Source organism: Strongylocentrotus purpuratus, unplaced genomic scaffold (genome assembly GCF_000002235.5).
Source record: "Strongylocentrotus purpuratus isolate Spur 01 unplaced genomic scaffold, Spur_5.0 spur5_scaffold_10, whole genome shotgun sequence".
NCBI lineage: Eukaryota > Metazoa > Echinodermata > Echinoidea > Camarodonta > Strongylocentrotidae > Strongylocentrotus > Strongylocentrotus purpuratus.
In genome coordinates, this window is record NW_022145595.1 from 15,774,172 (window position 1) to 15,798,783 (window position 24,612).

At 37.6% G+C, this 24,612-nt stretch overlaps 2 protein-coding genes across 2 annotated transcripts; one reads left to right on the forward strand and one right to left on the reverse strand.

Moving 5' to 3' along the window:
• Positions 1-255: 255 nt before the first annotated feature.
• On the reverse strand, positions 256-11,841 carry LOC592547 (dnaJ homolog subfamily B member 12). Its single transcript, XM_030979614.1, has 9 exons — positions 11,667-11,841; positions 9,921-10,134; positions 8,758-8,903; positions 7,747-7,908; positions 6,526-6,647; positions 4,656-4,765; positions 3,491-3,542; positions 2,384-2,492; positions 256-1,442 (listed from the first exon to the last, which is right to left on the reverse strand). Exons 1-9 carry the CDS (start codon positions 11,809-11,811, stop codon positions 1,318-1,320), a joined length of 1,185 nt encoding a protein of 394 aa, XP_030835474.1. The 5' UTR covers positions 11,812-11,841; the 3' UTR covers positions 256-1,317.
• A 1,448-nt stretch (positions 11,842-13,289) lies between these two features.
• On the forward strand, positions 13,290-20,580 carry LOC592560 (alpha-2-macroglobulin receptor-associated protein). The gene is made up of 7 exons (XM_795621.5): positions 13,290-13,554; positions 14,190-14,349; positions 15,392-15,514; positions 16,280-16,387; positions 17,583-17,827; positions 19,417-19,584; positions 20,420-20,580. The coding sequence occupies exons 1-7, from the start codon at positions 13,363-13,365 to the stop codon at positions 20,486-20,488; spliced, it is 1,065 nt and encodes a 354-aa protein (XP_800714.4). The 5' UTR covers positions 13,290-13,362; the 3' UTR covers positions 20,489-20,580.
• The last annotated feature ends 4,032 nt before the right edge of the window (positions 20,581-24,612 follow it).

A 24,612-nucleotide genomic window follows, 5' to 3' on the forward strand; every position in this document is an offset into this window, starting at 1 on the left:
CCGGCCACCGAGCGGCGGCCGCCCAGGCACCGCTCGTTTTTAGGGCATCGCTCGGTCGCCGCTGAAGTTTTAGCGCGGAGTTAAAATTTGGGCGGCGCCTGCTCACTTTGCACTCGCCGCCCAAAATACGCTCGGTGCCTGGGCGGTCGCCGCCCGGGCACCGACCTAATCGCTGGGCGATGCCTAATTCCAGCAGCGACCGAGCAGGCTACTGATCGGTCGGTCGCTGCTCTGATTTGTGACCATAGCTTTAATGCCACCAAAGATAAACATAAAAAGTGGCCACTGTAGACAGGTGGCTTTTCTAGACAGGCTCTTTAACACACATTTCTCTCAAGAGGGAGAGACAAAATGCATGGCCGCTATAGACAGGTTGCATTTATAGAGAGGTGGCCACTAAAACAGGTTATGACTGTACTTTGATTTTCTATTCAAATGCTTGAGCCCCTTCATTGCTTCTTTAAAAAAAAACACAAGTCATGTTGTATCATGTTATCTAAATCTTCATGTCCAATTGTCTATGAAAAATGGCAGGAGAAAAAATTGTAGGAAAAGTTTCTTTCATGCAGACTTTCATATATCCAACCCTACAAGGTGGAACTCTATAAATGCAATAATGATGTACAATGATAAAGCAATCTTTGCGAAAGAGGATGCAAAACCTAACGAGCAAGCTGCCAGGGAGAGACTCAGGAAATTAAGCTACACACCAGGGCCCCGTCTTTATACAAAGAACTATGATTGCTCCAAATCAATCGCATGTCCTCAAATCAATCGCAAGTTTGCAGTCTCATGGTAAGTTGCGATTGATATCAACTTTTTGTAAGACAGGGTCCTGACTTCCCTTTCTCTATTAACTATGTGACGTTAGATCCAAAAATGGGATTCAAAAGTTTGACAAGGTGATCTTCCATTGCCATACTCGTAACATTACCATCAAGTACTATCCCAAGCATTTCAGTTGTACCCCCTTCAAATGGATATTGATGAATAACTGTACATGTACAAATAAAAAATGAGGGTAAATTTTACTGTACTAGCCAACCCCTTACCCCCCCCCCCCTACCTCTCTCCTCCAAAATTCATATTCACTAAGCGCCATGAGCACCGAAAGATGGACCTGTGCGCTATACAAGTAGCCACTATTATCATCATTATTATATGGATTATTAATAAGAGCAGTTTGAATGATAAAAAAATTCCCCCAAATAATAAGACAATATCCATAGTTGAAGAGGAATAATAATGAATCATAATAACAAAATCACTCAGCTAATTAAAAATATTCGATCCTAGTGCAAAGATGGAAAGTCGTCATTATCCACCCGATATCAGGTCATACATTTTATTGAACTTATCACACGAGGGCGTCTTCATTTTCTTGCCTGATTCGAACATCTTCCTATCTCCAAAGTATCTGGCTTGCTGTATAACTCTCTCTTCTGTGTAAGGGGAAAAGTGAGAAAACGATGGAAATGTATCAAAGGCATCGTTTAACAATGCTAAATCTGAGATGTACGGCCCTACGTGTTATCAGTGTCTGTGATATGGTGTAATATTGAAGCCCTTAAAAATGATCATGAAGTGCCTCAAAAAAGTAAAAATCTTTGAGTGACCAGTTTTAGCATACTTGTTTTCCCCAATAGACTGTAGTGTTATAAAAACTGTTAGGAAAACAAATTCTGAAATTTCTTATTCCAATCATAGATATCTTGATAATCAGACAGGCGATTGGCTTGTAAAAGCCATATGGAATTCATGTATGACCTAAAGGTTTATAATTATGATTGCAGTATGAGCTAAATCCAGGATTTTTGCTAGAACTAGGCAAAGTTACCCAATCCCTTTAAAACTTCTTGATGTAATTCGGGAGAGTAATTTTGGTATAAGTCAAGGAGTAACGGGACACACATTTCCTTAGTTTTGCCATGTCCAATACAGAAGTGCACTAGCCAAGGCAATCCTCATGAATGAAGAAAAAAATAAATAATAATAACAATATATAATAATAATAATAATAATATAACAGCAACAACAACGATCACAGTATTAGTGGGGTCTGGTATAGCGATCCTGTCTGGCAGACCCGACACTCCTGGTGTAGCAATTTTAAGGCAATACTGAACTGAAGGACTTTCTGCCCTATTGTTGATTGCAGGCCGAGATCCGAACCCTCACCCCTTGGATTGAGACACAAGTGAATGAACCACTATACCATGACACCTCCACATAAGAAAGGCATTTTATGATATGATATTTATTATCAGTACTAACAAAAACTAAATGTCTCAAATTGCGAAGAGAAATTCACCCTCCTTTACCTGTTCTTGTAATCTTCAATTCCATGTTTCTATATGTAGGCTTTTCAAAATGGCATACTTACTCTTATATTTTTCATCATAACAAGTTCTCCTTAGGTTCTGTAGGTATTCGTCATCAACCTGATTCTCCACTAAGTGTATCTTGCCCGAGTAGTCTTTCACAAAATCTTTCTGCAAGGGGAATAAACATACATTAACGTAGTATATTAAACAGGGAATTTTGTATGGGGAGAACTTTTCATTTTTGACTACCCTCTCCGCATTACCGGTAGCTTTTTTTCATAAAATAAGTTTACATTTTTTATCATTCCATTTATTTAATTTATGTATGTATTCAGGTTTGTTCTCACCTGTGAATCCTTCAACTACACTATGCTATGACAACACTTTAGACCTACATCGTTATCAATGACTCAACAGATCTTAGAACTTGTGACTCAAGAAGAAGATGATGTATGTATCTATTGTAAATGTAAATATTTATATACATGTATATATGGTTTATATGATTAGCATTTGTAGAATTAAGTTGAAATTGAAAATTGAGATTGAATAAGGATTCTAGAATGATCCCCAAATCATTATGCAAGCCGGAGGAATACATCATACATGTATACGTTTATCAATTTCAAGCAGGGTTTCTGGGGAAAGATAATAAAATCCATCAGCAAGGCAAAAAAAAAGGTATATATGCAATTAAAACCTGAATTATTCAAAATTCATACACCTTGAAAATGTATAGGATGACCACACATTTTTCTGTTTCCCTTGATAGTGTTCCCGTGAAATATGTACTTCAGGAACCTGAACATCAAGACAACCTGCATGTACCCAAAAGTATAAAGACCTTCCTTTTTTTTCCTTTCCATGACCAGTCTTTATATACAGCTTTAATTTATTAGACATCCATCTTATACAGTCAAACCTGTCTATAGTGACCGCCCAAGGGAAACACAAAAAGTGGTCTTTGTAGACAGGTGGCCTTTGTAGACAGGTTCCTTTAGTACATGTTTCAATGAGAAACCATTTTAAAGAGAAACAACAAATGTGGTCCTTGTAGACAGATGGTCTTTGTAGACAGGTGGTCACTAAAGCAGGTTTGACTGTATATAACTTATTTCAAATACAGCATATCATGATGGGAGGGCAGTAATTGTTGTATTATTTACCTTTACATAATATAAAACATCATTTTGTGTTCTTCTCTCCTCCTTGAAATTTCTGTAAACAGAAAAGAGAAAGTCAAAAAGATTATAATACATCAACTTTTAACCCATTGCCTGCAGGAACTAGATGGCTCCTGCATTTAAGTGTATGGGAATATGATAATTCAGTATTCAATGAGTTCAAAGAATACAAGTGAATAGTCCCAAATTTTAAAAAAAGAGAAATAAATAAATATGCACGTTATATGCAAATCACATAACATACAAATATTATCTGGGTCTAGCCTATTGTTTCATTGTTTTACTTGGACGATGGGCACCAGAAAAAAAAAAATATATGTATTCCAGTGCCTTTGAAAATATCTAAACTGGTAAGAGGGCCCTCATGTTGTGAAATATCATAATTGAAACTTTCCTAAAAGTATGGTGTCAAAATATTCATTATAAGCAAAGACAGTCATTTTTCTTTAAATATTATTCATTTTTAATAATTGATGATTAAATTTCATTATGATATCACTTTCATGTTTCTGTTTCATTCCCTAATTCATCTACTCTGTTCAATGAAATTGAAGTAACTTGTACAGCTTAAAAAGCCCAGTACTTGGCATGTTTAACACATTGCCTACTGGAACATTGTGGTCCCTATGTTAAGCCTATGGGAATGAGAGAATACAGTAGTCAACAGCTTAAAGATGTTTAAGCGTGGTAATATACATGTAGTCGTTCGTCAAGTAGGCAACTTAGCGATCACTACATAACACTGAGCCAATGGGTATTACGCTCGTATGCGTACGTCCTTGTGCTGCCCTCTATATACCCACGCATGAGCAATTTTAAATTACAAGACATTCATGGATACTAGCTAATGGCCTAGATCACAGTTGATGCTTATGCCTCAGTCACACCTTTGCGTATTTGGCTTGCGTATTGCTGCCTATATATGGCAAGCCGTTTTAACATTTATTCCCATTTCTTTATATCAAGTTTTGAATTCTTGATATCAAGAAATCAAATTCTTGATACCAAGAAATAGCATTCCTGTACAACAGAAAATTATTTCTTGATATCAAGAGATAGGAATGTTAAAATGGCTTGCCATAAATATGCAGCAATACGCAAGCCAAATACGCAAAGGTGTGACTGAGGCATTACGATGAGGACTTACCCTTGTCTTGTTAATCTGAAGAGAGGATCACTAACAAACAAACTAGAGAAGATTGACATGAGAACTAAGAGCAAGATTGGCAGCACCTGGACCAAGAATGTGTAGTTAGCCTGTCAAGAAGGATAAGAACAAACAAAACTCATTTTACAGCAGTTCATAATGAATTTCAAAGGTGGTAATTTGCTCTTTCTCCCAAAATGGCACAATCATGAATCCTGCAGTTTTTTGTTTTTGTTTTACGACAGACAGCTTTTATGTCATGTACACTGTAGTTTCTATCTAAAGACTTTAAAAGTTCACCTTGTGAGGGATGTTTATCAAAATAAATGTCGGTCATGTCCCGAACTAACCACTCTCTGGTAGACGACATAGGATGACATGGTAGTGTAAAACTAATAATAAAAATATATATTAATAATATTAATGCGACGACGGGACTCGAACCAGGAACCATGCGATCAACAGTCCTGTGACGTATCCACTAGACCACAACACCTCCATATAAACAAAATTCAGGACATGAAACTTTTCGCGAGTTGATCAGGACGGCCATTTTTATGGCAATAAACTTGATGAATTGAGAAGAGTTAGGGTTGTGTCAATTGTGATTCAACAGTTTTGCAACATGAAACCAGGAGCTGTTCCAGAAGAATGAGTTGGGGAGGGTTGGGGGTTCTTGCATTAATTTTCCTTTAAAGAGAAGCTTCACTTTTGGGGAGAGGTGAAAAATAATTGGTGAGCGTTATCATTGTTATTATGGTATGTAAATGTGGAAGAATAATAATAATAATAATAATGGTGGCTTCTTATATCTTATATCACGTTGTGACGCTCCTGGCGCAGCCCCGAACATCAGATAACAATGTTCCCTGAAAAGCATGGCTTTTCAAATGCCTTGATATTCCAAATGTAACATGTAACAGCATAAAAATCAGGAAAGATTTTTATGCCACATATTTGTGTAGTCCCAAATACATATTTCTGTGTACAGTGCTTGTAACTTTACCAAGACTGGGCCAAAATTCTTATCATGTTGATGATTCCAGAACTTTGCAGTATACACCAATACTTTTAGGCTAGATGATCAACCTTTTCTGCTCGATTCCACAAGGTTTCTTTCACAATGCATTGCATGACCAGAACTTAACTTTATCTTTAAGACCACTCCCCACCCCAAAAATGAATTTCCATGTGGTAATGCATTAATCCCTATTATCAAGTCCCTAGGACAGGACTTAAAGGTACTATGTCCCTTTTGCAGCCAACCTCAAATTCTGTAGAACTTTGCAGGAATTATGAATATGTCATGTATGTCCTATCTGTGAAATTTAAACGTTAGCAGTGTCCTCATATTCAAATTATGCAAGGAAACCTGTTTACTCGCTAGACTTTACTGTCTGACACTATTGAGTGAGTGACTGGTTTTTTTTTCTTCTTTGGTAATAACATACATAACATGAGCTGTAAATGGTACATGAGCATTTGTCTACATCAATAACCCACTTCTTGTGATGGCCAAGATTAAACTGATTGAATCTTTGCGCAGCATAAAACATATGACCATTCGGTACAATTGCCTGAAAATCAAGACTATTACTTTTGGGCTCTATAGCCCTAAAGTCGATTTGACAACTAATAGTTATTATTTTCTCACTTGAAGACATTTTCAAGCCCCACCTTTTTTAGTGAAGTTCTAAATTAGTATTATCTTTCAAATGCAGTTGGAATTTAACTTTTTCATTTTTTTGGCCTGCAAATGGGACATAGTAACTTTAAGGCCTTTCATAGCAGTCAGGTAAAAATAAACCATCAATCATCAACCTCCAATTTTAAGGAGGGGGAGGGGGCGGCCATGATACACGATGCTTACCTCGCCAGCCCTCCGTTCGTGACTGTGACCCCCTTGCCTGTACTGTTGTCTCCTACGGACCTGACTTGATGGGAAACCACCATTGAAAAACATGTTGAAGATATCCTCGGGACTGACTTCATCTGGAGGGGGAAAAAAGAGAAGATTTGGTATGGGTCAAGAATTGCTTACGGATTGCAGATTGAAAAAAGAGCATTTTCTACAATTGCCCTGTTCTTACCCTTTCTACAATTGCCCTATTCTTACCCAACATACAGTGGTAAGCAGTTTTCCTCAGGAACATATCATATAAGGAAAGCTTTATCGCAATACCTGTATGTTGTATTATACGACTTCCCATACATATTCCTCTTCTAACAGGCATCAGTATTAATACAGTACTCATGTATAATAGCATACTTCATAATTGGGTGGTACCCACTCATGTCTGTTGTTATCGATAGCATATACATGTTCGTAAATAAGCAGCAACATTTGGGGCTATCTTACAAAGCGGTGGCAGATTCGAAAACAAATCTCAAATTTCCACCTATTGGCAAGCCACAAGATAAGAAACACTGGCATCTTTCAATCCACATGTGAGGCAAGAGCTTTTAAAGACGCAAAAGAGTGGGCTTTTATGGGGAATTTGACAGGGTTCCGGTGTTTACCCATTAACAGGTGCTGTCAATCACCAGGACTAGCCTTCAGTTTTTCGGACCAACAGGCATTATATAATGCTTTGTATTTTTTAATCCATTCCCACATATGGTAATTCATCATCTTACTTTTTCCCTCACAAAAAGAATCTCTGAAAGAGGGGCTATTTCTTGATAGGCCTAAGGTTTTGTTGTGTGCAGACTTGTACACACATTAACGGTATGTCCACAAAGTCTGGTGTCAGCAAATTATGGCCCTCTCCACATGGAAACCAAAGACCCTCTCCCTTTAATATATATAAAGATATGCTCTGACTACTTTCTCGAGACATAGCAGCAGTACCCTTTGACAGAGCCATCTATACACAGAGTTTGGCCAACCCGGTTCGAGTCGGACACAATATGGCGACTACTGCTTTGTTGGGCAAGCACAAAACAAAAGAATATACGCCATGTTGTGACCCAGTGAAACCAAGTTGGCCAAACTCTGTGTATAGATGGATCTGCCCTTTGAGTAATCAGGGCTCCCTCCCTCTAGTTCATGAAAACAAAATTCCCTAAAGTAAATGTATTTGACACTCACCATCATCGAATCCCCTTGTTTCGTAGTACCAGCCATTGTTGTAGTAATGATGTCTGTGGTTATTACGTTGAACCTGTCGTTCCTGCTGTGACTCATCTCCGTACACGTCGTATTTTTTCCTCTTGTCCGTGTCAGTTAGGACATTGAAGGCTTTACCGATAGCTGAAATAGTGAGGTTTAAATCAAATCATATCAATGCTAGTCACATGTGCTTAGAACTACGGTTAGGAAATTTAAGGCTTTACCGATAGCTGAAATAGTGAGGTTTTAAGCAAATCATATCAATGCTAGTCACATGTGTTCTCTACAAGTGTTGGATGTTTCAAAGAGGATGCACTTCTTGCCTTCAATTTGATTTTAATCACACAAACCAGGTCAAATAAATTTCTAGATCTGATTTTTAGGAGTTTTAGAGGTAATAATACATTATAATTCTCTCTCTCTCTATATCTCTCTCTCTCTCTCTCTCTGTAGATGATCCAAAGAAATATAAATTTATAATTTGCATAGTTACACAAATTTTTCAACTGCTTAATGGTGAATTAATTGATTCTTTATATGGTTTTTGTTCAAAACGATGCTCAAACATACATTTTGTTAAAGAACATTTCTTTCTTGAACGTTCAGACTAGGCGAAACGAGATTCATATCTAGCTATTTGACAAATGCTGGAAGTCTGAATGCAGGCACTATGAACATGACGGACAAAGAAAGAGGACAAAATATACAGTTCCTCATTCTACCCTCAACAATTGCTGTGGTAGACAAAGGAACATCCCTTCACTGTTATTATGTAAAAATGTGTAGAACAGATGAATATGCATGTGACACCAGTTCTACACATTTTTACATAATAGCAGTGAAGGGATGTTCCTTTGTCTACTAAAGCAATTGTTGAGGATAGAATGAGGAACTGTATATTTTGTCCTCTTTCTTTGTCTGTCATGTTCGGGTGAGGGTACATGTACATGTAGGTCTCTCTTGGAAGTCCATATTTGTTTACTATCTTACCTTTGAAGGCTTCTGCCGATCCTGGCGCCTTGTTCTTGTCTGGATGGAACTGTAGGGCTAACTTCCTGTAAGCCTTCTTGATCTCTGATTCCCCTGCATCTTTGGCTACACCAAGGATCTCATAGAAATCCTTACACTTTTTGATTCTGCATTATCAAAAATAAAAACCAACAAAATAAATGAACGGTATGAGGAATGAACTATTGAAAGCAATCAAAAATAAAGTATCACTGGTTTCATGAAAGAACACTGGGTAAGTTCTGCTCAGAAATGTTGTCAAAAATGAGGAAATTGCAGGTTCTAGGACAATTATCTCCTGAATGATCATTCCCTGGAAAACTAGTGCAGAACAACCACCCTCTCCCCCCCCCCCCCATAAAAAATTTATATCTACCACCTACATGTAGGAGATAATGGTTACTCTACCATTAATAGTACCATATCAACATTACTCAATAGCCAAAAACGTCACAAGGTTTCCATGAATGGCACAGGTAACGTCAATGCTAAGTTTTTTGCAGCGATACAATCTTTATAACAACTTCATTTGTAAGAAAGCAGAAAGATATAAAGAACACAAATTTGGCAAAAGTTTGAAATAAATCAGACCCATTTAAAATATGATATAACTAAAGCTACAGTGTATGCAAATGTCCAATTGGCAATTTGGTCAGGGGATTGTGAAATAGTCAAGGACAACTTGCTTGTTTGGCATATACAAAAATATTAATAATTTTCTGTTTTTCTCCTAAGCAACTTCTCTATTCGGGCTCTACTCAAAATATATGTGAGAGCATGTTACTTTACTTTAGGTCCTCTGAAAAGAAGAAAACAAACCTCCAAGAGTAATACATGACATTTTGGTGATTTTCTTTGATGGAACAAATAGGAGAGTTGTCCACGACTGTGGCAATGTACATCTCAGTGACATTGCTGATTCGGCCAGTTTGTAATTTCCTAATGAATGATTAAAATTTTTCAAGAATTCAAGATTTTGTTCAAACTTTCAATCTTATATATTAAGGTTCGCTTTTCCTTTAAGACAATTATCTACATGTATATTCACATGGACATGAATGATTCTTACACAGTTCTTCACTGATCTTGGCAGGCAAAGTGGCAAACCATTACTATTGAGAGAGAAAACAAAATTGACTGCTTACTTTACTACAGCTGCTAATTGATCTGGTGTATAGTCCTTCTGAGCATCACCATTGGACGTTGTATCCGTTGATGATTGTTGTCTTGAGGCTGAGTTTCTTCTCTGTCTGGCCTGGGGTGTGTCTCCTCCTTTGTCATTTTCTGCAGAAGAATTTGCTGACTGTGAGGCCGTGTCGCTGTCGCTTTCGTTGGCATTCTCAAGCTGAATTAGTAGGGCTGCAAAATGGTTATAACAAGAATTACAGAAATAATATTTAACAAGATGAATTCTAAACACTTGTCACATTGGAAAATCAGTCAAATCAGAAGCCTCAATTGTTCATTCAATGTTTCTCTCTTTCTTTACAGGCTTTCGGAATGATTTTTTTTATTTTTAACCTGAATAATAGTGAATTGGACATTTTCTTTTTGAAAAGAGGAACAACTCCACTTGGATTTTGCATATGCAGGGTAGCTGCTAGGGACATCAATGCAAAACTGCAGGGCATGGGAAGCAAACCGTTGTGCATTGGTGCAATTGTTGGTATTTATAGTATTACACAATACATAAATATAGTAAGAAACTGAGAAAGAGATTGTGAAAAAGACTCATACTTAAGACTATAAGGTATATTAAGAGTTAACATGCTTAGTCTACATGTACATGGTTAAGAAGACAGTTTAGTTTAGTGTTAAAATAATTTTTTAATTAGCCACAGCCCACATCGCCCATCAGGAAATTTCTGCTACAGTCCACATAGAACTTTAGCCGACATATATCACATGCGTATTACGTTGATCAGGTCTCGGCCTCATTTTTCTAAATTGGCGCCTACAAGGGCCCTTCTGATTGGCTATTGCTGGCTGCCATTCGCTCAATGTTATAAGATATTTGTGCGAGGAGAAAGCTTACCATTTTCCATTTGATCTGATACCAAAATCATATTTCAGTCAAACCCTCCATTTGTTACAATTTTTTCAGCATCCTTAAGATTAAGTAGATCTAGACTAGTCTAGGTCTAGTTCTAGTTTACTTAAGTTTAAGTCTTAGTCTACATAACTTTATTTTAAGTTTGAAAATTAATTTCGTCATATTTAAGGTACAAACTTGCAAGCTGTAATGAAATGTTTGATGATTTTTCATTGTACCTATGCTGAGCTTTGTGCGTCAGTTATGTGTTAAGTGCGTCACTTGTTTAGAGCATGAGATGTCAGTGTGTTATGTAATATGTATTACGGAATACGGTATTGGAAATGCCACCGACTTAAGTTGCGCTTAAGTTAAGTAGTCTAGGCCCTCTCTCACTTAAATTTAGAGCCGCTCGAGCAGCTCTGCCAATCTCATTGGCTGCATGAGAGAAAGACAGAGCAAGACGTGAGAGGGAGATCGTAAACTAAGTGCACAGTGCTTTAATGCGGAAAGTTCTAACTCTAACTTTCAAAATCCAATCATCATCATGATCATGATGATCCATCCTGACCATTACTCATCTCGTTAGTCATTTGGATTAATTGTTGATGAACACAAACCTCATAAAGGGACACAAACCTCATAAATAGACTCGATTGATTTATAATTGCGATTCAGACAAATAGGGTCTACAAACGAAAGCACAGCTCAGTCTCAGACTCTCATCACAACTCCAAAATCACAAAGTCAAACGCCATTTGCATTGGCATTGCCATTGCATTGATTGTGCATGATTGTGCGCAATAGAAGAGACTTGGTCAATACAATAAATGGTAGAAAATCAAATGAAATGTAATACCTTCGACTTTCTTTGTAGGGAATAATTTCTTGGCTTTCTGGAGGAACTTAAGGGCCTTTTCTCTATCGCCATCTGACACTGCTTTCAGTGCTATTCTGACACATTTTTCACTCTCGTCGCGATTCCCTTCCATCTTTGCCTGCATTTTCACCTTTGACACGAATAATAAATACGTACGTAGATTACGTACTGGTACTTCAACATCTTTTCACCGCAGAGGGAGCTATTAAAAAAAACGGATTTAGCTTCTAGGCAGTATTGGAAAAAGCCAACATGTTTTGTTAAAAACATACAAACAAACAAACAAACAAAACAAAAACAATTTTGTTGGAGTCAACCCAAAACAAAGTGTAAAATAACTGCAGCGAACTTCAGTATATTATACTAAAAGTTTTAAGAAATATAGATTGGCCTAATGTGAAGCATTCATGTTTAAATAATGTACATAATATTCCTTTGTATTATAAAAGTCATATTTCCGCTAAATATACGGATTTGCATTAGAGTTGGCCCACATGTATTTATTTGTAAAAGTAATAACCTACCAAGTGGGAAAAAATAGTGCTTGCATTATGGACTTTCAAATATTCATGATAGCCACAGAATGACAGCTAATGAACATGCATTTTTTCTCATTAAAAAAATCAGATGAAGATCAGTGAAATTCATCATATAGTGCGATTGTCATTGATAATATAGAATATTTATCATCATCATCAGTCATCATCACCATCTTTTTACCCGGACTTTTTATTCATTATTGTCATTATTCTTTTCAATGCTATAAGGCTTTAGGATCACTAAGGTCAAAATGTTAACATTTTAAGAAGTGTACATGCATGCTAAAGTCCTTTTTTTTAACAATATGTAGATGGTCTTCATGATGATCTTGATGTTTAATTCATATCAATTTTGTCTAAAACGCTATTTATTTTTCATCTCATTCTTCCTCTTTTTTTTTTCTTCTTCTCTTTCTAATTCTTCTTCTGTGTTTTCTTCTTTTTCTTCTTTTTCGTCTTCCAGCTGTTTCTTTTTCGAATTCTCCAACTTGTTCTTCTTTTTCCGTTTTTTTTTTTCCATTTCATCTTCTTTGACTAAATTCTCCTAGCTACTCCTTTTAAATCACCCTTGCCTTTCCACCGATCGGATGTTTTAGGCCGGGGTTTTAATTCCGCACTGTTTAATTTGTTTTGTTTTGTGTTTCTGTACTTAATTTGCTTTGTTGTTTTATCTTTATTTGTATTTGTTTGTTTATTTAGTTTTAGATCAGTTTATAAGATTTTTGTTGTTGATCTTTTTAAAAATAAGTGTTCAGAATGGGACAAAAATGTAAAAGGCGTTATTCCTGTCGGCATATTCACCCCCCCCCCCCCCCCTCTCCCCCGTTACTCTAACTAAAAGGGACTTTTATGAATTATGCTCTTTAAAATATAGGAATATTAAAGTAAAAGGTGTTTCTGCTGTATCAAGGCCCTAATTATTATCCTTTTAATTACTAGCTATATATTAAGGAGAGGAAGGCAGGAAGGATAGGGCCGTTGGTACAATACTGCTGGGGGGGGGGGGGTCGGAGCAAGCGAGCCTGAGAGCGAATTTCGCATCCAAAACCGGCTAGCTAGCTAGCTGTGCATGTACTGCATGCACTGAACAACTTCACTGAGCTGAGCTGACTAGTGGTGTAAACTTCATCCGCAAAATGGATCGGAAACTTGTATTTTCTCACTTTATTTTGGCGTTTGCCATTGCGAACGTTATGGCAGCTGATAAGTACGATCGCAAATCGAATCGTGTAGACAGGCCAGATCTAGATAAGATGGACAAGTCTTCAATGATGGGGAGAGAATTTAAGTCTCGACAAGTCATTCAAGTTTGGCAGAAGGCTGATCGTGTAAGTTCCTCATTGGTCGCCACCGCTAACGCTACGCCCCTTTAATCTTACTGTGGTCCTACCTGTTAAGATTTGTGTTGTGTTTAGTTGATGTCTCACATAGTCTAATTCAGTCTCACTCTCAGAATGGTGAAACATCAAACTGAAGAAAAAATTTGTTCTCTATGTAATTAGATCTAGGGTCTACTATTAGTTATCAGTTTTTACTACTATTCAAGTTAACTAGTCAAGAACTGGTATTTTGGGGGCAATTTACTGTCTTTCTGAATGATACAAACGGAAACCGGAGAGTGAAATTGTCTAAAACTTAAAAATAAAAGTTTTAAAAAAATAAAGTTTTGAAAAACTGAGTAACACTACAGTAACACTTGCAACAGATAGATTTTAGTACAAAATTAGAACTGAGCTTATAGCTTATAGCGAAGGAGAAGGAGAAGGAGAAGGAGAAGAAGAAGAAGAAGAAGAAGAAGAAGAAGAAGAAGAAGAAGAAGAAGAAGAAGAAGAAGAAGAAGAAGAAGAGAGCACTGGGGGAGTATTCAATGTACATCTATTTCTGTCAATGACTTTATGATATTCCTCCTCCCCCCCCCCCCCTCTCTCTCTCTCTCTCTCTCTCTCTCACTTTCCATGGATAGATGAATCTTGCTCAAACCAAGATGAAGGATCTGCACAGGGAGCTGCTCCGCGTTGATGGCATGTACCACAAGATGAAGAAGGAATCGACCGCAAAGCAGCCCGACAACAGAATCAAAAGTGAAAAAGAAACAGAAATGACCATCCAGAGACAGATTGGAGGTAATAAAGAAACAGTCGAAGCTGTCACAGTGGCCACCTCTTTATAAAGTCCACCTGTGACCTGTCTATTGTAACCATTCATAATGTCTTCCTCTTGCCTTGAATTTGTTGAGCTGACCCTGTTTTTGCAAGGGGCCACCACACCCACCTTTTTACAGCTTTTTTTTCCCCTTTTGTTACTTGTTATAGGCAGAATACTTATTAGAGATATACAGATTACATAGCTCTAGAGATTTCAAACACTCATAACTTTCATATTATTGGACAGATTTACAAATACCATTTTTAGATGCTGCTTATAAGTATCGGCTTGCATGGTGATGTAGATATACAGTAGGCTTACGGTTGCACCATGTGAGAGAGAGGGGAAATGATTGGGAAGTCCTGAAAAATACCATTCTGTTTCTCTTGTTTTTCTGCTTTCATTCAAGTGAAGTTATTATAAAGGTTGGATTGCCCTTTAATTCTTAAGCTGCCCCCATGCATTTCACCCAGTGCCACAGTGCCAATCCCTATTGTGCCAGCCACTAATCCCCTGCGTGCCAAGTTAATTTAGTAGGTTCAATTAGAGTGTGTACTTATGCACGAAAATGTGTACGTGGCACGCGAGCGAATGAGAGTTTATGTGTGCATGGCAAGCCACCAGAAACCCCGGCCCCCCCCCCCCCCCCACTGTCCTTTTCGTAACAAAAGAAAAAGGTCGACCCGTATTGACTTTACACACCAGACTGTTGCTGAAAAGGGGGGGTGCTGAAAAAGGCTCGTATACAAAAGAAAAAGGTCGAGCCGTATTGACTTTACACACCGGAAAAGGGGGGGGGGGGGTCGGTTGGAACACGCATATGCGTACCCTAAATAACACTGAGTGGGGGGGCCGGGCCAGAAACCCAATTATGTGAGCGTGGCACGCCAGCGCATGCACAGAACAGTGTTCTTGGCACGATATGAGTTAAGGATGACATCTCAAAAGCAGAAAAGGAAGTGTAGGAATTGCAAATAGTGATAAAAAATAACACTGATACCTCCTTTGTTTACTGTACAGAAATCATGAGAAAGTATGGTATGGCTGGTGGAGCAGACCGTGATCCGAAGATGAAGTTCGACGGCATGCACATGCCTTTCGAAGACCGCAAGGTTGCCCAACTTTGGCACAAGGCACAGAAAAGTAGGTATATCTTGAGATTTCAGGATGTCTCTTGATGTTTGTATATTTATGTCTTGTAGTACTTTAAAGGGCGTGGTAGTGATAGTGACAGTGGTTGTGGTGGTGCCGATGATGATGATGATGTTGGTGGTAGTGGCTTATGATAGTGATGATGGTTTTAGTGTTGATGTCAATAGTGGCGGTGGTCGTGCTGGTGCTGGTGTTTATGGTGGTGCTTGTGTTGGTGAGTGTAATGGTAATGAGGTTCATGGTGTTGGTGATAAACGTTGTGATGATAATAGTATTTGTAGTGATGCTTGTGATGGTGGAACTAGAGTTCTTACAAGTAGTTTATTTTTAGAGATATATTTACTTCAGTGAGAGTATGGTAGTACTCAATGACACGTACACTGTCGTAGTAAACAGCAGTAATTCAAATTTCTAGTCAAGTTCACTTTATTCAATACTTTCATTAAAAATATACAAAGTAAAACAAACATACAAAAGTTAAAAAACAATATCAATATTTAACATGAGAATAACACAAGAGGAGAAGAAAGAAAGAACAAGGGGGAATTTGGAGACAGTCTCTAGTGATGTGCGTTATTTGAATTATTTATTATTTTAATAAAAAAGGGGGGGGGGGAGAAATAATTAAGTAATGAAAGTAAAAAATCGTTTGTATTGCAAATATTCCTTCCTTCCTTTAAGTGGAAACCAGCAAACCATCAGCATTACCAGTATTAACATCCAAATCATTAAAATCTGTTTTATTTTTCTGCCCAGGTAACCAGTTTACCAAGCAAGAACTTGAGGAGCTGAAGGAAGAACTGTCAAAACATGAAGAAAAACAAAAGGACTTTGACCAATTAATGGCGGAGGTTCATGGAGAAGGTAGGGAAGCTCAGAAGGGCCATCTTATATGCAGTAAATCAACGTCAAATGGGTCTGTGAGCAGGCATATTTTATCTGATCAGGGCCCCATTCGCAAAACTTGTCACCAGTGACAAATGTCAGTTGTTATGAAATCCTTGCTTCTGATTGGTCATCAGCAAATTTGTCACTTATTTTTGTCATTTATCATTGAAAAAGGGCTTTGTGAAACAGGTCCCCGATTAAGTCTGGGATACTTGGTCATTTGGTGTCCCAAGTATTTTGAAATTTCGAACAAAACTTCACATCAAATGTGTGGTTTCGCTCTATGTTTTAGTCTGATCTAAGTGCTAGAAGGAGTATGAACATGAAATAATGATCAGGTATACCATACCAAAATGTTAAATGTGGGAGGAAATAGTTTAGACTCACCATCAGCAAAAATCATGGCATCAGTTGCTGTTTTTCTTTCTTTCTTTTTTTTTTTTTTTATATAATTTTTTTTAAATATCTTTTATTCCTACTTCAGAAAAGAGTTATCTTTATATTGCTTTGAAACTCCTTTCTTTCTTTCTTTTACATTGGCAATAAAAAATGTACCTTCTGTGGTCATACATGCATAGACTGATTCAATTTTGACCCCTTAGAGAAAGAATAGACGGTCATAGAGAGAACTAATTGCTTTCCAAATATAAAGAACTGTCTCATGCATCATATAGAAAATAAAAAAGTGGGAACTTGCTTTGTGAGGGAAAGGATAGCAACTGAGGTAAAAAAAAAAAAAAACAGTAAGACACACCCTCCTCTTTTTCCTTTAAACTTGAGAGCACACACATGCCTAACCTCTGAAAGATAAGGTGTTAAACCTACGGGGAAACTGAAAAATCCTTGTCCATTTATCCACTGCGTACAAATGATGGATGCTGTTATTCATGTAGTAAGTATAAAATGGGACTAAAAGAATTCAGTAGTCAACGGGTTTAGAGCAAGGCTATCGTTTGAGTGTTCTGGGGGGTGTTTCACAAAACCTATCATCACTGACAAAGGACAGTTTTTGTTATCAGACAGTTCAGTTACTGAAATCCTTGCTTCTGATTGGATATCAGCAGATTTGTCACTGATTTTTGTCATTTGTCATCGTAAAAATGCTTTGCGAAACAGGTCCCTGTTTTCTGTCCCTGTAATACCTAAGTGACACTTCAATTTGACTTTGCAGATGGCACTAAGTCCAACAACGCCGACCGCTTCGAGGGCAAGAAGCCCGAGGAGATCCGCCAGCTCCGCATCAAGGAGATGGAGCTGAAGGTGCAGCACCGGGAGATCGCCAAGGAGTTTGAGAAGATCTCGGTGAAAACGATGCCCAAGGAGGAGAGGGGTCCATTCACAGACAGGCGTGTCATCAGCCTTTGGCAGGAGGCCAAGAAGCAGGATTACTCCATGGATGATCTGGAGGCAATCATGGTAACACTTTGCAACAAATTTGAGTTCTGGTTAAAAAAAAGAAAATGAATTCTCACAGAATCAAACGAAACTTACACTGAATGTTCAAGATTACAAATAAATGTCATTTGCCAAACAATTTTGGTAGAAAATGTAAACAGGCTGAGTAATGAGCATAGAAAGATAAGGAAATCAAGGTTAGTAGCCCCGACACCATGTGTGTTGTCGAATGTCCCATATACATCTTTCTGTGTAAGTGATTGTTACTTTACCAAGACTGGGCCAAATTTATTATGATTTTGATGACTTCAGAACCTTGCAGTACACACCAATACTTACATGTACATGCTACATGATCAACTTTTTCAGATCCATCCCACATCTTTTCTTTCACAATGCAATCGCATGACCAGAACTTAACTTAATCTTTAAAGCCTATCTGCACTAGTTTGGCCAGGAGAGATTAGACCTCCCTGCGTGGTCCCTGGCAGGTGATTATCTCATCAAATCAACTCTCAATTTAACATAAGAAAAAGGGGACCATGGGGGATCAATGGGTACCGCTTAGGCATTGTTGGCTGTATAGAGGGTGCAAGTAGCTACAAGTAGTGCAGTCCCACTTAAATATCATAATCAGTTAAATTAAATCTGTATTCTCATTACTTTTAGAACCGTTACTGCTGTTGTCCCCATTACTATCGTTATACCCCCCCCTCCCCCCCCCCCCCCTCTTGCCCTCATATTCAACAACATCCAACTTGATGAATTATACAGGCATGAATATCTGCTTCAACGAAACCTGTCTTTAAAGACCACCCAAGGGAGACAAGAAAGGGGTCTTTATGGGCAGGTGGTCTTTATGCACAGGTTCATGTAGTAAGTGTTTCAATGAGAAACCATTTTCAAGATAAACAAAAATGTGGTCTTTGTAGATGGGTGGTCTTTCTATACAGGTGATCGCTAAAGAAGGTTTGACTGTACTATGAATGTGTCTCTAAATGTAACTGCAATTTGAGTTATGTCTGTTTAATGTGAAATTACCAAAGCATGTACAGTGGAAATTTGTCATTAAGAGCTCAGATATGGAGGGATAAGGTATCCTGCTCGTCCTAGCTCTTTATATTCTGTTACTTGTAACCCTGATAGAACAAGGTAATCTTTTTGGTCCCCAGTATCTCTGCTAGAATGAGTTTCCCCTGTATTTTGTTTGAACCCCTTTTACAACTCAGCCTACAACCTTACATATCTGCCTCCAAGCTTCTTATGCTAGGTTTATATTATGTTCCAGGCGGCCACGGCAGCCCTGTTTGCCTGAAACATGGGATTTGGGCCATTTTTCTCTGTATTCAATTTATTTTCTACATACTGTCACGTTTTGTTGCGTTCACCCCATTTTACTACGGACTATTAGGTTTCTCATTCACACCGTGACTGCCGTGGCAATTTTGTTGACAGTTTAAGAAATCTGGCCTGGCATCCATGGCAATTACGGCCTGTTGCGTTTGCCCATTATGTCCCTTTAACATAATAAACCTTACATTAGACGAGGATGAATCCTTGATTTTGCAATTAAAATGTTGTTACTTTTTACCCTTCCTATTGCCATGCAGATGGAGTTGAAAGAATTTGAGGAGAAGATAGAGGAGCACGATAAAGCCCACAAAGCGTCGCTGAATGCCGAGATCAAACACAGGTCAGGCTTCAAGAGCCCTGTCGATAAGATGAAGACCAATGAGCAAAAGAGCATGTATGACAAAGCCAAGGAAATGGGTATTGGGGTAAGTCGACTGAAGTAATTTGAGATCATTTTTATGAATTGTTGTCTCCTACAAGGAAGTGAATCGTTACTCCAAAAATAGATAGGTGGAGAATTTAGAAGGATTTACATTTTATGGAGGGCCTTGATGAAAACTGAAATTTGCAACATGGGTCATTTTATCTTGGCCTATGACTTGTTGTAATGCGCCTGTCAGTGGCAAAATTTAACTTAAAATTATTTTAGTAAGCTGTACCGGTACTTGAGATTGGATTTCTTTGTGATAAACAAAATTTATTGGAAATGTCCATTGTCCAGTTTTATGGTTGCCATACTTAAACATGAAGATGAAGTATGAGATCATTGAGATGCCACCTGTATTTTGTGCATTGTATTTTATCTGTATTTCATCTCCTTGGTAGCACCTCTCTGCACCCTCTCTCTCTTTCTCTCTCTCTCTCTCTCTCTCTCTGCACGCCCCTCCCTTCTCTCTCTCTCTCTCTCTCTCTCTCTCTCTGAAGATCTGTCTGTCCATCACTCTCTTTTGCCATACCTCTTTCTGAATCTCTTGCATTTTTTCTTCTAGTTGTCATTTTTCTATCTCATTTGCTCTCTCCCACCGTTTCCCTCTACACGTCTTAATTTACAAGAAAATATGAACTCTCTGTCATCCTATGCTTCACTGTGTTGATCCAATACCATCCTGTTTCACATAGTGTTGCTGATGGACAACTCATCAACTTCCTTACATCCTCCCCCCCCCCCCCCCAACCAATATATTTCGTTGGGGGGGGGGGGTATATTTGAATAGAAAATGAGGTCAGATTTATTCTTTATCCTTTGCCTTGCTTTCTTAGATCCACCATACCATGAAAGAGCTTCGTCACAGGATCTCTCAAGGAGGGAAATGGAACGAAGAACTCTAATCTTAACTGAGATTATATGCCTCGACTCAAGCAAGGATCTTCACCAAAGTGTATTTTTTCTTGAGAACCTCAATGTCTTTCATAAGGAACATGCTTTTGTATTCAAACAGAGGGTGGGGTGGGGGAGGGGAGGGGTTTTGAGGTTGGACTAGGGTAAAACTCCAACCATTCTTAGTAGTTTCCAACAGGGAAATCTTACTGATCTCTCGAGCATGGAACATAAATTTTACACACACAGTCTACCATTTTGATTATTACCTCTTTAAAATGGGTGTTGCTTTTTTATGCCTCCGCCACCGAAGGTGGTGCCGGAGGCATCATGTTTTCGGGTTGTCCGTCCGTCCGTCCGTCCGTCCGTCCGTACGTCCGTCCGTCCGTCCGTACGTCCGTCCGTACGTCCGTCCCGTTTGACCGTTATCACAATATCTCAAGAACCATTTAAGATTTAAACTTAAGACTCGGGAATAGTATTTATCACCATAGGAAGACGATCTGATTAGATTTTGGAGTACGTAGGTCAAAGGTCACAGGTCACAGAGGTCAACTTATGAAATTCCTTGTATTGAGTTTGTTAGCGCGATATCTCAAGAACCATTTGAGATTTAAACTTCAAACTTAAGGATAGTATGTATCACCATAGGAAGACGATCTGATTAGATTTTGGAGCACGTATGTCAAAGGTCAAGGGTCACAGAGGTCAACTTATGAAATTCCATACATTGAGATTGTTATCATGATATCTCAAGAACCACTGGAGATTTAAACTTCAAACTTGGTGATAGTGTGTATCACTATAGGAAAACAATCTGATTACATTTTGGAGCACGTAGGTCAAAGGTCAAGGGTCATAGAGGTCAACTTATGAAATTCCATACATTGAGATTGTTATCATATCTCAAGAACCACTGGAGATGTAAAAACTTCAAACTTAAGGATAGTATGTATCACCATAGGAAGACGATCTGATTAGATTTTAGAGCACGTAGGTCAAAGGTCAAGGGTCACAGAGGTCAACTTATGAAATTCCATACATTGAGATTGTTATCATAATATCTCAAGAACCACTGGAGATTTAAACTTCAAACTTAATGATAGTGTGTATCACCATAAGAAGACAATCTGATTAGATTTTGGAGCACGTAGGTCAAAGGTCAAAGGCCACAGCGCACATTATGAATGCAAAAACAGCTTGTGATCGCGTTATCTCAAGAACCGATTGATGGATTCATGCCAAAATTACATGTAGGTCATGTTTGTTACTTGCAGAGCCAATGAACTGAGTAGATTCTTGGTTCATAAGGTCAAAGGTCAAAGGTCATGGGCCCATTATGTATGCAAAAATAGCTTGTGAACGCATTCTCATTAGAACTGACAGATGGATTACTATTTAACTCAGAACATCTTGCAGAGCCAATGAACTGAGTAGATTTTATGGTCATGAGGTCAAAGATCAAAGGGTCATATATGTATATGAGAAATTGCTTGTAATCACAATATTCTGAGAACCTGTCAATGGATTACCATTGAACGTGAATTCAATTTTTTTTTTCTGTTTTGGTTTGTAAAATTGCTCTATAACGGAGGCATCATTTTCGACTGCGCGCAGTCGAATTCCATCTAGTTTTTTAATGAAATTTGTTCATTTACTAATTCATTTGCCAATTTATTAGCAGAATTTATTTGTGTTGCTTCAAATTTTACACAGAAATATTCTATACTTTGTCACCGATTGGTTGGGATTCGAAGAAAACCTTCAAAACTGCTGTGTCTGCATGGATAGAGTGGAGTTGTAGAATGGCTGTCGGACTGGCTTCAGCTGCATGGATTAACAAGCTATCCATGCATGTTATAGAGATCATTGGGCTCTGTAAATATACCAAAGGGCTGAAATGTTCAGAAAATAATAAATCCTCCTGACAATAAACAGTATGCTTTATGTTGAACAGTAAGTCACGTATTTAAAATTCAAACCCTGCTGAAATAAAATTTAACGTGATATGTTCACATAATCAGAACCTGAACAACTCGAGCTTCCCATGACATTATAATGCAACTTTTTTTTTTAGAAGTACCTATAGTGTTGTGACTTGTCTTTGAATGTTTTCATAACCAAATTCGGTGACCTACCGGTAACAGATTCCCTGATGACATGTGCTCTAGACTTTATTCCAACAATGACATATAGGGTTAGGGTAAGGTTAGTGATTTGGGTTGTCAGTGAGGTTTAGGGGTAGCGATAGTGTTTGGTGCAAGGTCGAAGTTGGGAATTTGTTAGTATCCAAAATTGATCACAGAGCAAATGTAGTAGAAGCAACGTAAAAATTGCAGCATCTAATTTTAAAACAAAAAAGAACATTTAGTTTTGCTGTATGTTTCTCACAACTCATCTTATATACTTTTGTGTGTGGTGGTTTGTAGGGCAGGGCCCCCGTCTTACAAAGAGTTGATATCAATCGCAACTATAAGAGATAAAAGACTGCAAAGTTGCGATTAATTTGGATCAATCGCAACTCTTAGTAAGATGGGGCCCAGGACTCCATAATTACTTTTCTTGTGCCCTATGCACCTGTGTAGAGCACCATATGTATATTGTGGTCATAGATTTTATTCATACAGTTTGTATCAAAGAGATTCCTTTCGGTGCCATACATATCTAAAGAAGTTTAATTTCTAAAAGTTAGTTATATTGAAGGATAAACCACCAGACTGACGTGATGACTTGGTATTACAAATCACCTTAGCATAGAATATTATTCTGCTTTTGAAAAGAATATTTATATTTTTCCATCTTGAAATTTATAAATGCTGCACACCTTCATGTATACTTTGTAGAACAAGGAAGTCTTGAATGCTGTGAAGTAGAAAATGATGACACTTATTTAAATGTAGTTTAAACTTATGTAGAATGTCTTTAATGTGATATTGTTTTAAAGATGGCATTAGTATATAGGCCTATTTGAGATTCTTTATGTGTACAGTAATCTATTATACAGGGTGTCCAAGAAAAAAGGGAAGCCCAGTTTACGGGTAAATAAATCGATAGTAGCAAATTATTCCTTGATTAATTTATATGTGATTGCAAAGCTCAATATTTCAGACTGTCAGAAATCAGTCATGCATGACCTCTTAATCTGGGAGTTGGTGTCATAAGAAAAGAGGGAAAATGAGCTTTCCAAAGATGTACAGATTATTTTTGTAAATAATGGTTTGGAATTCTTGAGTGATTTACCAACAAACTTGGGTTGTCCTTTTTCAGGGGCACTCTGTACAGCACTCCTTTATCTGTTAGCTTCTTCTGGTTTTCAGCTATGACCAATGGATAAAGTCATTTCTGATTATCTCAAACAAAAGTACATAATAAGGTAATCAAACTTTAACAGTTATATAGCATTGTATCGGTACTAATATTAATTTTTTTTTTTTTTTTTCAGTACTATTTTCTTGTTACATTTGAAATGTTGAGGTTGATGAAGTATGTGTATTTTCTTCAAGAAGTTATATATTAATGATGGCACAATGATGAGTTTTTTTCATCCAATTCATATTTGCATGCCTGTATGTTTAACATGTTTGTAACGACTGAACTCAAAGAATGAGAGTTGATTCTTCTAACAAATACTCAGTAATAGTGAGTTATTAATGTGTGGATATATGACTGTAATAACAATTTAAACTGAAATTTGCACCTCTTTGCAAATAATTTGTTTGAAAAAAAACATGACATGAAATGTTATGTTCTCGGTGGTTGAACAAACATTCAAAATCTCTCAGATTAAACTGTTATAGGCAGGGCCAATTTCTTTTGTTTAAATACATTTGAATTTGTTGTTCTTGTTTTTTTCAGGTGACATATTGTAATGTCAAATATAATACTTCCATTTGTCACACCAAAAATTCAAAACTTCTAGACTTGTGTTTAGTGCTGACAGTTTTAACTTCTAAGTCTATGCAACTCATGCAAATATCTAGATTGTTCTTTATCAATTTGTCCCCTTTTACAAATTTGATGCTAACAAAAATGTTTATAAAATAAGCGTCTTTGTTTAGTTTCCAGGTGCAGATTGTTATGCAATTCCATGCCAGTGCATAGTGACATGTTACTGCTGGTGTACTATTACTATATT

Bases quoted from the DNA above. Each gene is read 5' to 3' on its own strand.
- LOC592547 (XM_030979614.1), bottom strand. From the start codon at position 11,811: ATGCAGGCAAAGATGGAAGGGAATCGCGACGAGAGTGAAAAATGTGTC. The intron at 6,648-7,746 runs GTGAGTGTCAAA...TTCCCCCTCCAG, and splicing joins AACAAGGGGATTCGATGATG to ATGAAGTCAGTCCCGAGGAT. The intron at 1,443-2,383 runs GTAAGTATGCCA...CCCCTTACACAG, and splicing joins TTATGATGAAAAATATAAGA to AAGAGAGAGTTATACAGCAA.
- LOC592560 (XM_795621.5), top strand. From the start codon at position 13,363: ATGGATCGGAAACTTGTATTTTCTCACTTTATTTTGGCGTTTGCCATT. The intron at 14,350-15,391 runs GTAATAAAGAAA...TTTACTGTACAG, and splicing joins CATCCAGAGACAGATTGGAG to AAATCATGAGAAAGTATGGT. The intron at 15,515-16,279 runs GTAGGTATATCT...TTTTCTGCCCAG, and splicing joins TTGGCACAAGGCACAGAAAA to GTAACCAGTTTACCAAGCAA.